This window comes from Solenopsis invicta, chromosome 3, assembly GCF_016802725.1.
Source record: "Solenopsis invicta isolate M01_SB chromosome 3, UNIL_Sinv_3.0, whole genome shotgun sequence".
Classification (NCBI taxonomy): domain Eukaryota; kingdom Metazoa; phylum Arthropoda; class Insecta; order Hymenoptera; family Formicidae; genus Solenopsis; species Solenopsis invicta.
In genome coordinates, this window is record NC_052666.1 from 9,363,898 (window position 1) to 9,377,177 (window position 13,280).

Genomic DNA, 13,280 nt, shown 5'->3' on the forward strand with positions numbered 1-13,280 from the left:
ATCAAAGTATGTTACATTGAGAAAACTGAGCATAGAAGATGGTACAAATCGGTACCCCTCCTATCATAATCTTCTTGCGGCAAAAAAAGAATGTTATCCTCCTGACGAAGACATAACAGTTACTGAAACTTATGCAGAAATTAAATTACAAGCTTTATTGGACTTGACAGTGAAAAGGCTAGTAAAAACGCTCAGTATAGATATACATACATCTTTTAAGTTGACATTAATATGTAAGTGGGGATTTGATGGAGCTAGTGGGCAAAGCAACTATAAACAAAAATTTGTCGATATAGCTAGTACCAGTGACTGTGACAAACCAGCAGACAGCTCCATTGTTGTCACTTTGTTGGTACCTTTACGACTGATTGACGAAAATGGTATTGTTCGTTGGGAAAATCAACAAACATCTTCAACGAAGTATTGTCGGCCCGTTAAATTTCTCTTCCAGTCAGAAAGTCCTGAAGTTATCAAATCAGAACACGAGCGAATGAACACAGCGATAAAAAATCTGATTCCAACTCAATTAAGCGACAGTTTGTTAGTAGAGCATAAATTATTGCTGACCATGATTGATGGAAAGATTTGTTCGACTTTGGCAGGGTCCTCATCAATGACGTGCTATATCTGTGGAGCTACTCCTAAATGAACAACATTGACGTTGTATCTGAAAAACCTTGTGAATCGGAGCACTACAAGTTTGGAATCTCTTCTCTTCATGCTTGGATTAGGTGTATGGAGTTTTTACTACATATTTCATACAATTTAGATGTAAAAAAATGGTCCGTGCGAAGTGTTGAAGAGAAAGCTGAGAAACAGAAACGTAAAAAAATGATTCAGCAAGAGTTTCGGAAACGGCTTGGTTTACTTGTAGACTTCATAAAGCAAGGTGCAGGCAATACTAACGATGGAAATACCGCAAGACGGTTTTTTGAAAATCCACGTGTGACTGCAGATATAACAGGCTTGGATGAGACGGTTGTCAAACATTTTGCTATTATCCTTCAAGCAATTGCATCAAGACAACCAATTGATGCAAATAAATTTGACGAGTTCACAAAGAAACTAGCAAGACTGGTGGTCGAGAAGTATTCTTGGTACTACATGCCCGCAAGTGTCCATAAACTACTGATACACGGTGGAGAAATAATAAAGCATGCACTTGTTCCAATTGGACAATTGTCCGAAGAGGCTTTAGAGGCAAGGCACAAAGAAATCCGACATTTTCGACATGATCATAGCCGAAAGATGAACAGAAAGGTAACAAATGTTGATACACTCCACATGCTGTTACTAACCAGCGATCCTTACATTAACAGCATCAAACCGGTTGTGAAAAACAGAAAAGTGAAGCAAATGTTTCCCGAAACGACAAATCTGTTGATTAATGAAGAAATGAATTCAGAAGAAATTGAGGAAGTCGAAGATTATGATGGAGATTCAGAGTAATAAAATTCCATGTGTGTATATATATAAAAAATTACAAAAAAATAATAAAAATTCCAAAATGAAAAAAAAATGTAATAAAAAAATTAAAAAAAAAATAAAAAAGCAAAAAAAAGAAGTGTAAAGTCCCATTGCAGCCTCCACGTGGCGCACTCCGGGGTCATGATTCCATCACCAGCTAATAGCGAGCGTATTTTTCTTATTAATTTATCATGTTAAACTTAAGCGATTCCATAAATTATTAAAGTTTTTAAGAGAAGTTTTTGTTTATTTCTTATTTCACAGCCGCCATTTTCTGTTTCCCCACTTCGAATGTTAATATTAGGACCCTAATCAGCGCCTCCAGAAGCTATTTCGCTTCAAACACACTGCATGCGTTGTAATTTTTTCCACTATTTTCGGTCTGCGATTTTGAATTTGAACATTTTTACTTGTGATTTGTAATCAATTATACCAAAAATAATATAAACCGATTTTCACATCAATCGCAAGATTTTTTCTATTGACGGCCGCCATTTTGTAACCGCCATTTTTAATTTCAATACTTTCACGTCAGATTCGTAATCAGCGACCTCAAAAACGACCGAGTACATATTTTCTGACCAAAACATATTATTTTAAAATTTTTGGTCTGCCATTTTGAATCCGCCATTGTGAATTTTAATACTTTGACGTCAAATTCGTAATCAGCGACCCCAAAAACCCCCCAGTACATATTTTTCTACTAAAATATTTTATTTTTAAAATTTTTGGTCCGCCATTTTGAATCCGCCATTTTGAATTTTAATACTTTGACCTCAAATTCGTAATCAGCGACCCCAAAAACCCTCCACTACACTTCAACAGTTTATTTCGTTGTGTTAAGATCGCTTAATTGCCGTCTGAATATTGATGTCCCGACATTTAAGCAACTTGAATCACTGTGCGGCGTCGATCTATATGCAAGTAATCCTTTGTTTATATTGTCGCACTTTTTAATTATATTTTTGGCTATTTTTACTGCGGCTTCCGCTGCGCCGTTACTTTGCTGAAATTTTGATCAAGCTAGTCTCGTGCGAAAAGCCGTATTTTTTAGCGAATTCTTGGAATTCCGATTTGAATTGTTTACCGCAATTTGACCTCACGATTTCCGGTATACCGAATCGGGCAAATGTTTCCTGGCATTTCCTAATAACTTTTTTGGGGGTTAAATTACTTAAGGCGTGAATTTCACAAAATCTACTGTAATAATCAACTATTAGATACTACTTTCCGCACTTGAACAAGTCCATGCCTACTTTTTGCCGTCTACTCGGAAAACCTTCTTGAATAAAAGGCTTTGTTATTCGATCTGTGTTCCACACATTTAGGGCAAAATTACATTGTCGAATTACATAATCGTACTGTTTTATATTTCGACTATTCTACGCAGTCTACCGATTGAGTACGAGGTCTAACTTAACTCAGGCAATACGATACAGCGTTGAGTTGTCATGAATCATAAAGGTACTAGAGAGAATTGCGCCTAATATTTTTCGACCCTAGTGGAAACCAACTCAACTTGAGTTATCGTAAACACCCATAGTTTACTATCCCCAAAAACTGCATAAGAGTATGTTTGTCTTTGAGAGATGCGCTTTCTAAAATAGCTGATATGCGTTTTGGATGTACTTTTATACCGGATTCTGAGACTATGTGCCCCAAAAATTCTACTTCTTCCGTGTAGGAAATACATTTCGCTTTGTTTAATGTCAAACCGGCTTTCTCGATTCTGGAAAAAATAGTTTCTAATACTTCTTTGTGCTCGGTTTTTGTTCTCGTATGAACTAGAATATCATCTACGTGTACAATAACATTTTTCAAATCGCAAAACAAGTCTGAGAATCATTGAAAGAAATAATCGGGCGCACAATTTATTCCGAACGGTAAACGAGTGAAGGGTGTAATAAACATAGTCAGTTTTTTGCTTTCTTCCTTGAGCTTAACTTGATAGAAACCCGCTTCTGCATGCGGAAAATGTAATCGTTTTACGCTATTATTTAATTTAGTACCCAGTAAGCAAACAAACATTTCTGTGATGTTATTACAACGTTATTTAATAATATGTAACGTTTCTAAATATGTTATATTTAATGTTGTAATCAACACCAATATGAACAAACTTTGACCTTGATTTAGAGGTTTTTGTAACGTTGAAGTAACAATTACAATTAACATTTTGCTAATGTTCTTTTAACATTTTGATAATGTTTATTATATAACATTATCCATACAGTACACTAATATTGTATCAACATCTCAACAATATTTAATGTAAATATTAATGTAAATACTTCTCTGAAATGTAAATATTAATATTGTTACACAACACAATGCAAAACATTATTTTCGTAATATTTTAGAAACATTTTTCGCAAAAAAAAGTCTCGGGAATTTCTCTTGGAAATTTCCAAGTGGCCACCCATCCAAATTGTGACCGCGGTGAATGTTGCTTGACTTCTGCGACTACTGCGAACTGGATCCCTCGTGATGATCTGTGAACACTTTATATTAATACGTGTGTATAACTATAGATTAAATGAATATATGTAGAAAAGATGAAACATAATGTATTTTATTTTATCACACGCGTTTATCCAATAATAATAAATGGTTGACTGATTTTATTAATAACTTTCTTAATTTCTTACTGTCGAACACTGTTAAACAATTTTTCAGCAACTGAAATCCGTTCAAAGAAATACACATTTTATTATCGCACAGCATGCATTTATCCGACGTTATCAAAAGCAATCAACCGCGATTTTATTGATGGTTATAAATGGTTATACAATTTCATTGCAAAGCAACGATTCAAAAACATTTAATGCAATATTATATAAGAACGTTGAAAAAAACATTAGAAATAGTATTATTAAAACGTTTCTTAAACATTTAGAAATATCACATTATTTAGGTAATGTCTTAAAAACATTTTTATAACATTATATAAAAACGCTAACCAAATATTTAGAACATTATTGAAACGTTTTTTAACATTTCGGAATTATCACATTATTAGATAATGCTTTAAAAACATGTATATAATATTATACAAAAATGTCGATAAAAGTCACAAGAAATCAATGTTTCAAAACGTTTATTTAATATTCCCTGCTTACTGGGTACAGACCCGCGTATACGTAAACTAGTGCCGTTCTTTTTTGGTACCACCACTATAGGACTACATTGGTCCGTCGGAAAATCTACTTATAATACCTTTAGATATTAACCGATTGAGTTCTTCTTTGATTTTTTTTTTCAGAGGCAGGGCTATCGTTCTTGATACTGATTAAAAGAATGGAGCTATATTCTCTTTAAATTGAATTTTTAAAGGTCTGTCAAATTACCGATACCATTAAAAGTTTTTGGAAATCTTTTTATAAAATTGTTTATATTCTAATTATTTTGTACTTTTAGACTATTTAGAATTTTTATGAGATCAAATTTCTTTATTTCCGGTTTGCCCAACAAGCAGTTTTTTAGAACCCCTAATACGTAGACACGCGCTTTTACGTTTTGTTTTTTGCACACTATGTTTACATCGATAAGCCTACTAGGGATAATCTTTTGCCGTCCGGTCCCAGTACTATCTTATGATTACTTTGTATTCTATTCCTACAGCGTTCCAATACGGCTTTGAGAGGTATACACGTTATGTCGGCGCCTGAGTCTACTATAAAACGAAAATCGACACGGAGCTCGCTGAGGTGCGCTTTAAAAACAAAATTGCCTCCACCATCGCTTACCGCACCTAAAAATGCTGTCTCTTCCGCCTCTTCTTCTGCGTCATCCGCTTCCTCGACTCGATTGATCTTATTTGTGACTTTTGATCTGCATACACTCTCTCAGTGTCCCGACTTACTACACTTCCGACATTTTGAATCAGACGCTGAACATTTTTGCCACATGTTTCGACAAGCATCTTGTACACGACGCGCTCTTCGTCTTGTTGTTCCACGAACCCCGGCTTCTCTTTCTTTTGTTCTCAACTACTCTGTTTACTTGGTGTGACACGTCGTTTCTAATCTTCTTTCCTTCTCTAGCCTGTATTTTGGCATGTCTTGCCACCTCGATGGCTTTGTTTATCGTCAAGTCCGATATTAACTGTAGGCGCTCGGAGAGTCACGGATTCCGATAACAATACGATCACGTATCAATTCGTCCTTCAGATTTCCAAACTCGTAGGACTCTGCCAACGTGTATAATGCTGTGATAAAGGAATCCATGCTTTCCCCGGGCTGTTAAATTCGGGAATTAAACTTTAATCTTTCAAATACAACGTTTCTTCTCGGATGAAATCTTCGTCAAATTTTTTCTTCATCGCCTCGTACGTTGTGTCGTCACTCAAACCTGGCAGGACTTGGGAAAGAATTTCTTCAGCTTTTTCTCTCATTACGTAGCATAATAAATTTTTTTTTTTTTTTTTTACTTTCCTTTGACGAATTTAACACCGTCAAGTATCTCTCGACTCTTTTGATCCATATGGGCCACAGCTCTGGACTCGAAAAATGGAAGTCACTCAGTGGCTGCACCGCCGCACTAATCTCAGCTTTATTTTCGGTCATTGTATATGCTTTCATTCGCTTCAACACTTTCCGACACCATGTAGTGATAGTGATGAGGAACATAGAATATAGAATATAGAATAATGTGTGCTTGATTACTACAAACGAGTGCGTGCGTGTGCGTGCCTTGCTTGCTACTATCTGGCTGCGACTGCCACACCGCCGGCCCGATCGCTCGGATTCACACCAGGGGCGGCCACGTATCGCCAGGGGCGTACTCACACAACAGTTACAAAAAAACGCAGACATTTCGACTCACGATACGAGTTTTCTTCAGTGCAATGCTGTAGATCGGTCATCAACATTCAGCGCGACGTGATTTCTTCATAATAACGGAATGTCATTCAATAAGAAAACGGAGCAGCGAAACGTTACAGATAAGTACACATGAATCTACATGAGTCCATGGTTCGGATTAGCCTTACGGGTTATTAAAATAATTAGTCTGAAAGTAAAAATCGGAATTACATACTTGACAATGAGATATCTTGATCTAAAAGATTAATATCAAAAACATTGCATATCAAACTTCAATCTCATGGATTCAATTTGCATACGGACATGGAACTCTTAAATTCTGCTTATGATATTATTCTCAATAAATTTAAATAAATTAAATGCACGTCTTTTACCAGCACGTCAATACCAGCGTCAATAAATTTTATTTGCACATCTAATACCTTGTGCCGACTCTCATAGGTCAAACTTAATTTCAAAATACTAGTAATTTTATAAAGTTAACATTTTAGATTTTTAATTTTTATTAGATGTTACTCATAACAATAATAATAACGTTATGAAGGTCGTACCTGATATATTGGTGCATGGCGATCACGAACAATTATTGGATGAAGTAAAAAAAATCCCATGTATTGAATAAACCCATATAGGGTTTTACTAACGGTCCTATTCTGGCCCAAAACTGGTTCCTAAGTCACCAATATTGGCGTGATAATGGCAGCCATGACTAGCCCAGCAATGGGACTTCTCTGGAATGATAACTTCGGTCTAGCAATGGGTGACAATGTACGGCCAAACGTGCTAATCAATCATGGGCCATTAATGGTTAATCTGTGCTGCCAACATTAAACATTAATGGTAAATCTGTCCTGCCAATATTTGACCATTAATGGCTAATCTATTATGCCAATAATAGCGCTCTTATGATTCCCGGGTTAGCTAAATTATTTTTGTATTGCTTTATTGCATAAATATATTCTTACAAATATACATTTATCAAAATATATTTCATTGGGAAATTTTTCCATTTTTATTAACAATACTTATAGGGTATGTAATTTTTATGTGTTAATGTATTTTTAATAAAAATTCAAAAACTATCTAGCAAAATATACTTTCATAAATGTATATTTGTAATAATATGTTTATGCAACAAAGCATAAAAAAACAATTTGATTAAGCCTGGCATTGTAAGAAAGCTATGTTGGCATTCTTACTATGCAGTAGAGTTTCTACTCGGAAAAAAAAAAAACATTTAAAGTTATTTTAAATTTAAAAATTCTTTTTATTATGTTATAAAAACTCTTTAAATGTCAACACATATATAATGTTATTCAACTTTTGTAACTTTTTTAAACTATTTTTCTTAGTTAACTCTTACATTACGTAGTATATATATCTATATATATTGTATTTCTCTTTCAACGCTTTTTAAGTAGGACTGAAGTTATACATTATCAACATTATTTTCTCGTAGTTTTCGGCCGCCTTCTCTGTCGCCAGCTCTGGACAGCCACATGCCCACCTGGCCCGGTAATTTTTTTACATCCAGGGTATTTCCATATTTTTCGATCAAAGTATCTGCGAAAAATATTATATAATTAATATTTTAGTCACAAATTATATAAGACATAAGGGTTAATATTAAAAGATATTTATTTTACCTCTTAAACATAGATATGTGTTTGTCGCACTAAAATTTCTTTTTCCGTGACCTTTAATTATTTTTCCAGTTCCCGAATATTGCAATTCGACCGCTTTGACCATCACTGATTCTAAAGCTTTAGCAATGCTGTCTTTTACGACTGCATCACCAGCAATTAAAATTCGGAACAATGACATCTGTAACAAAAATATTAAAAAATTTTTTTACAAATAACGTAGATGTATTTTCGTAGATGTATTTTCTACTTATTTAAAATTATTTACTAATGATTCTCTTTTGCTTTCAGAATTCATTAATGCATTTTCAAGTTGCAAAAAATCTTCCAATGTTACTGTGGGCAAAATTATTTCCAAGTCGCTTTTGATTTTCTCTACACCACCTTGTGCCGTATTTCCTGTTGGACTGTTTAATACAATTGTATGTTTGATTTCATTAATTTTTTTGTCCAGGTCATATATAATGCTTCTTTTGGCAGACTTTATTTGACTTAATATTGCTTCTTGCAGTTGTTCAAACTTGTGATCTATGTATTCCTTCTGAACGGAAACATTCTCTGAAACTAAAAAAATTATTGAATATTAAGTTAGAGATCTAATAAATTTAAAAGCAGTACATATTTAATACAATTTCAAGTATTTACTTGGTGGTAGATTTATTATATCTATCGCGGCAGTTTGTTCTAAAAAAGGAATATCCATTATGTCTACTGTTTGCTCCGTTGGTTCATCCGTCGAGCATATCCCTAAAATACAAAAATATTTATATACAAAGTACTTTATATTAGGATAAAACAAGAAGTTAAACAAAATTGAAAAATGTATATACCTGGATTGTTCTTCGTTTTTGGCTGGATGGTAAGCAACGAATTTATTGATGCCGAAGAAGGCTTACTCCAGTGTTGGAAGGGTTTTACAGCATTCAAACTTTTTTCGACGGCATCTGTGGACATTTTAATAGGTTGGCCTTCATCACATCCGTCATCAGTGCATTGAATTTTATCGGACTTCAAGGCTCGCTTGAGCCGCCTTTTCCCTTGTTTCAAGTCTTCTAATTATTTAAAAAGAAAAAATTACAGTAACGGCACATTAATTTGCATAAAGAAACTATTAATAAATAATATTACATACTTGCGTATGCAATGACTTCTATTGTAAAAGATTCCCAATGTTGCTCGGGCTCTTTCAAAGATAATAACCAACTGTCTATGTGGTCGTAATCGCACGGACCTGGGAATAGGCAGGTATACCTGTTCTCTTCATCTCCGTGCACCCACGAGAGTGGGACCAAATCAAGAATTCTATTAGAATTTGAATTTTCGTCCGTAAAACGAATAATTACGTAACGTTCCTTGTTTTTATCGCACATCTAATAAAAAATATAATTATTTAACTATGCACGTATCCATATAACCTCAATTGTTGTTTCTTACCTTTCCTTGTTTTCAGTCCTATAATTTTCGTTTCGTTTTCACACAATATTTGAGTTCTTACAATTTTCCGCCTTTGACTGTTGGAACACTTAAAACTCCTGCCCTTTCATACGGTTATAGGAAAAGGGATCGTAACTCGTAACTCATGAGCCGGTCGGTCACCGCAGGTCGCCGATTGTAGCCATAGGCCGGTTGCGCATGCGCGTGCATGCTTACACACACACACACACACACACGCACATATGTATACTCTGCATCAGCACGCATTCCTAGTTGTTTGTTATGGCGTAATATCTCTTTATTATTTTTACGTTTATGTGTATATGTATATTTATATTTATAGATATATTTTACACTTATTGGTACTTTTACATTTACTTATATATATACTTATTTTTTATATATTTTATTTGTACATTTATTTTATTTCTTATTTCATATTATATATATTTTTTATTATTTTCATCATTTTCTTTATTATTTTTTTATTATCATATATTCTTTAAATATTTTATTTCATTATATATAAATATTTTTTAGATATTATTTACCACTTGTGATTTATTAACAATGAAGCAGAGTAACTGCATTTAATTCTTTTTCTATGTTTAATAAAACACATTTGTGCTTAATCATTTTAATTGATATTAATTTATGCGATGCAATAAATCCATTTCCACCAAAAATGCCGATTTGCATCGATGAAAGTGGATAAGTAAAGACCTCACGTTGATTAGTCATTTCATGTCCCAGGACAAAAATTTCGTCGGTTGTAATAACATCACTTTCATTACTATTATATTCCTTCATAATTTTTTTAATGACGAAGATTTGTGAATTTTTTAGTAAAACGGCGTTATCAGGATGAATTGATCTCAAAGTACAGTTATTTATTTTAATTGAAGATATAATTTTATAATCATTTCCATCATAAGTAAATAGTCCAGCGCCATCATCTATTACACAGTTCGAGAGAATATAATTTTTTTTTATTTTTAAACGATTTCCACATTTTAATTCAGATAATCTATTAACTATCTGAGTTAATGGTTTATTGGGAGATTTGACTAATTTTTTGAAAAGACCAATGTAACTTTCACCCCAAAATGCTGAAATGTCACTTAACGAAATGTTATGATTTATCGCATCATCTGCTATATGATTTAGATTATGCATACTAAGGACTTGAGAGCTTTCTCCATACAATGATGGTAATAATACGAAAAATTTTGTTAGCAAATATTTAGCATAATCACAAGTGGTTACCGATAAGTCACTACTATTTAATATACGACATGCTACAAATAGCAGTAAAAAATGTCTGTAATGATGATCGGATAAAACACTTTTCAAAACGATAGAACCACAGTATAGTAGGAAAAATCTGAATTGCGTGGCTTTCCATCTGGAAACGATATTAACATCAAATTTTTTTCTTTGGAATTCACAAGGCACATCGGCTGTAACATTTAACATTAATCTGCGGAAATTATTGATAACTCTTCGTTTTAGTCTTGCAGAACTTTTTTTCACAGTCCAATTTTCTAACAAATATTTCATCACTCCGAGATATAATAAATGCATAGAATCTAGAATAATATCATTAATGATATCAAAATTTGGCAACATTAACAATGGAGACAGAACATTTTCTTTATGGTGCTGTGGTTGATTCTGGCCTTCGAAAGACTCCTTTGTGCGTTTGGAACAATTTATTTCAGGGTATATTCTTTTTTTCTTCATTTTTTTCCCAACACTGATTCCTTTAACTGAACATCGTTCACAAGCGTAGAATGCACCAGGTGGTTTAATGCATTTTATAAATGACCTTGCTGGAGAATCAGCTATAATTCCAATTATTCTGAAAGAATATGTTCTTGTGTTGATTGTCACTCCTTCGTTAATTAATTTAGTTGCTTCCGTTATAAAATCAATTAGATAATCATGAGCACTTGCAGGTTTTGAATCACCACAATACAAAGCAACTGTGAAAGGTTCACAATTGTATTCTTTATGAAATATTTTCATAATAATTGGCCAAACTTGTATTTGTGAATTATTGAAAATTTGTACACCATCAATGTGAACTAATACACAAATTTCTTCTTCTATAAATATCTGAGTATTAATAACCTGTTGCAAACCAGGTTCTATGCCGATATAAATATATTCACATTGAGTATTTTTATTGCTTTTCATTTGCTGTAAAATTCGATGGTGTTTCGTTCCTAAGAGACTTTGGGCAGTTGTTGGTAAAGATGAGTGTCCTTCCTCCCGGAGTATTCGTAGCAAATCTGTCACGACATTCAACCGCAAAGTGTCCAAATTATCAAGCGCCCACTGTTGAATTTTACTTTTTATATCAGAGACACTATTAGCTTCTTCATTGCATAACACTGCACTATTAGAGTCATTTTCATGAGAAGAGTTAATATTACTATCGTTAATACTATTGCTATGTATAGAATCATTCTCACTCACATTGACTGTTTCTTCACTATCCAACATAGCCTCACATAATCGCACATCAGTGTCAATATCATTTTTTTCTCTACCGCTGCTATTTTCATTAATAACTATTTTATTACTTTCATTATTGTCCTTTCCATTTTTCACTAGCTTGTTTAATTTTCGAAATTTTTTTTGTCTGTAATAGTTTTGCGACATTGTCGTCACTTCCCAAACAGTTAGGTTAGGTTAGGTTTTTCCTGCATTAGAAAGAAATAGTGAGGGTAATGATCTCGACCTTGATGCCAGGCTAGGTTATGATGGACACGCTCACACAATAGAAACAAGACACGTTAAATTCACACTACGTACGTTTACAAGTTTAATACACAAAGTATTTACACTATTTACAGACAATATTTTTAATTGCAGGCAAGATGCATAATAATGGCGATGCGCGAAACGCGATTTTGCGTTGTGGACTGCGCGGAAAGCGTTGGTTATTTTATACCCGTTAATATTCTAGAATTTTCTGGTAAATTCGAGAAACCTGGTGGAAGAAAACCGCTGGGGAGCAATGACTTGCTGTTAATTTGTTTATGTGTTTTTGACAACGTTAATCGACCTGCCTTTGTTCCGAGACAATCAAATGCTTCTTACAAACATTATCTTGCGAATACAAATGGCACACACTCATATGCCAAGCATGGGCGAATATAGTAAACCAAGTATTGGCCAAATCATTGATCACCGTATGTCGGGCCAAACATTGGCGCCATAGCAAAGTGTACAGTTCCTTTATCTGAATGGCACCCAATCATTCGCCAAGCATGGTCCACTATAGAATGCCAAGTATGGGCCAATCATCGGGTACCATATATCGGGCCAAGCATTGGCCCTGTTGTTAAGTCTGGCAAGCCCTATGTGGGAAAGCAAAAGTAATAAAGCTAATTGGAAAACTGCAATAAATGATGAAGAAATAGAAAAGTTGGTTGAAAATACATCAAAAAAGGAAGCGGAAGAGGAAAAAGAAGAGAAAGAGAATGACGAAGAGAAGAAAGAGGAAGACATTGAGTGAGTTTTGTAAAGAAATATACACATATATAAAAGCAAGAAACGTAAAACTGAATCATTTGGTACTAAATGAGCACATAGTTGATGTTTAGTTTCTGTAATATATCTTTATATAACGTATATTGTTGGGAGGTATACGCATCTTGGCAGAGTCAAGATATATTAATAATTAAAGATGTGATTGTTATTTAGGAAAGTATGTAACATTTTAAAGCATACAAAGAGATTTTTTGCTTATATAACAATGTATATATATTATCTAGAGGCGCGGTCGCGACTCGCGCCTGTGTAGGAGAAGCGAGTCGCAGACCGACCCTCTTTTACGCGAGTCAGCGAGTTCCAAGCATGCGAGATTATCAGATCTCAGTAACGGCTGAACCGATCAAGTTCT

General features: G+C 34.0%; 1 protein-coding gene across 1 annotated transcript; it reads right to left on the bottom strand.

The window, feature by feature from the left end:
• Window positions 1-7,719: 7,719 nt before the first annotated feature.
• LOC113005851 lies at window positions 7,720-9,647 on the bottom strand. Its single transcript, XM_039447528.1, has 7 exons — window positions 9,368-9,647; window positions 9,066-9,303; window positions 8,764-8,985; window positions 8,579-8,680; window positions 8,202-8,497; window positions 7,937-8,114; window positions 7,720-7,853 (listed from the first exon to the last, which is right to left on the bottom strand). The coding sequence occupies exons 2-7, from the start codon at window positions 9,301-9,303 to the stop codon at window positions 7,720-7,722; spliced, it is 1,170 nt and encodes a 389-aa protein (XP_039303462.1). The 5' UTR covers window positions 9,368-9,647.
• Between the last annotated feature and the right edge of the window lie 3,633 nt (window positions 9,648-13,280).

Excerpts from the sequence above, each read along its gene's own strand:
- LOC113005851 (XM_039447528.1), bottom strand. The coding sequence starts at position 9,303 with ATGTGCGATAAAAACAAGGAACGTTACGTAATTATTCGTTTTACGGAC. Across the intron at positions 8,115-8,201 it reads AAAGCAAAAGAGAATCATTA|ATGTCATTGTTCCGAATTTT; the intron begins GTAAATAATTTT and ends TTTTTGTTACAG. Across the intron at positions 7,854-7,936 it reads CACATATCTATGTTTAAGAG|ATACTTTGATCGAAAAATAT; the intron begins GTAAAATAAATA and ends TATTTTTCGCAG.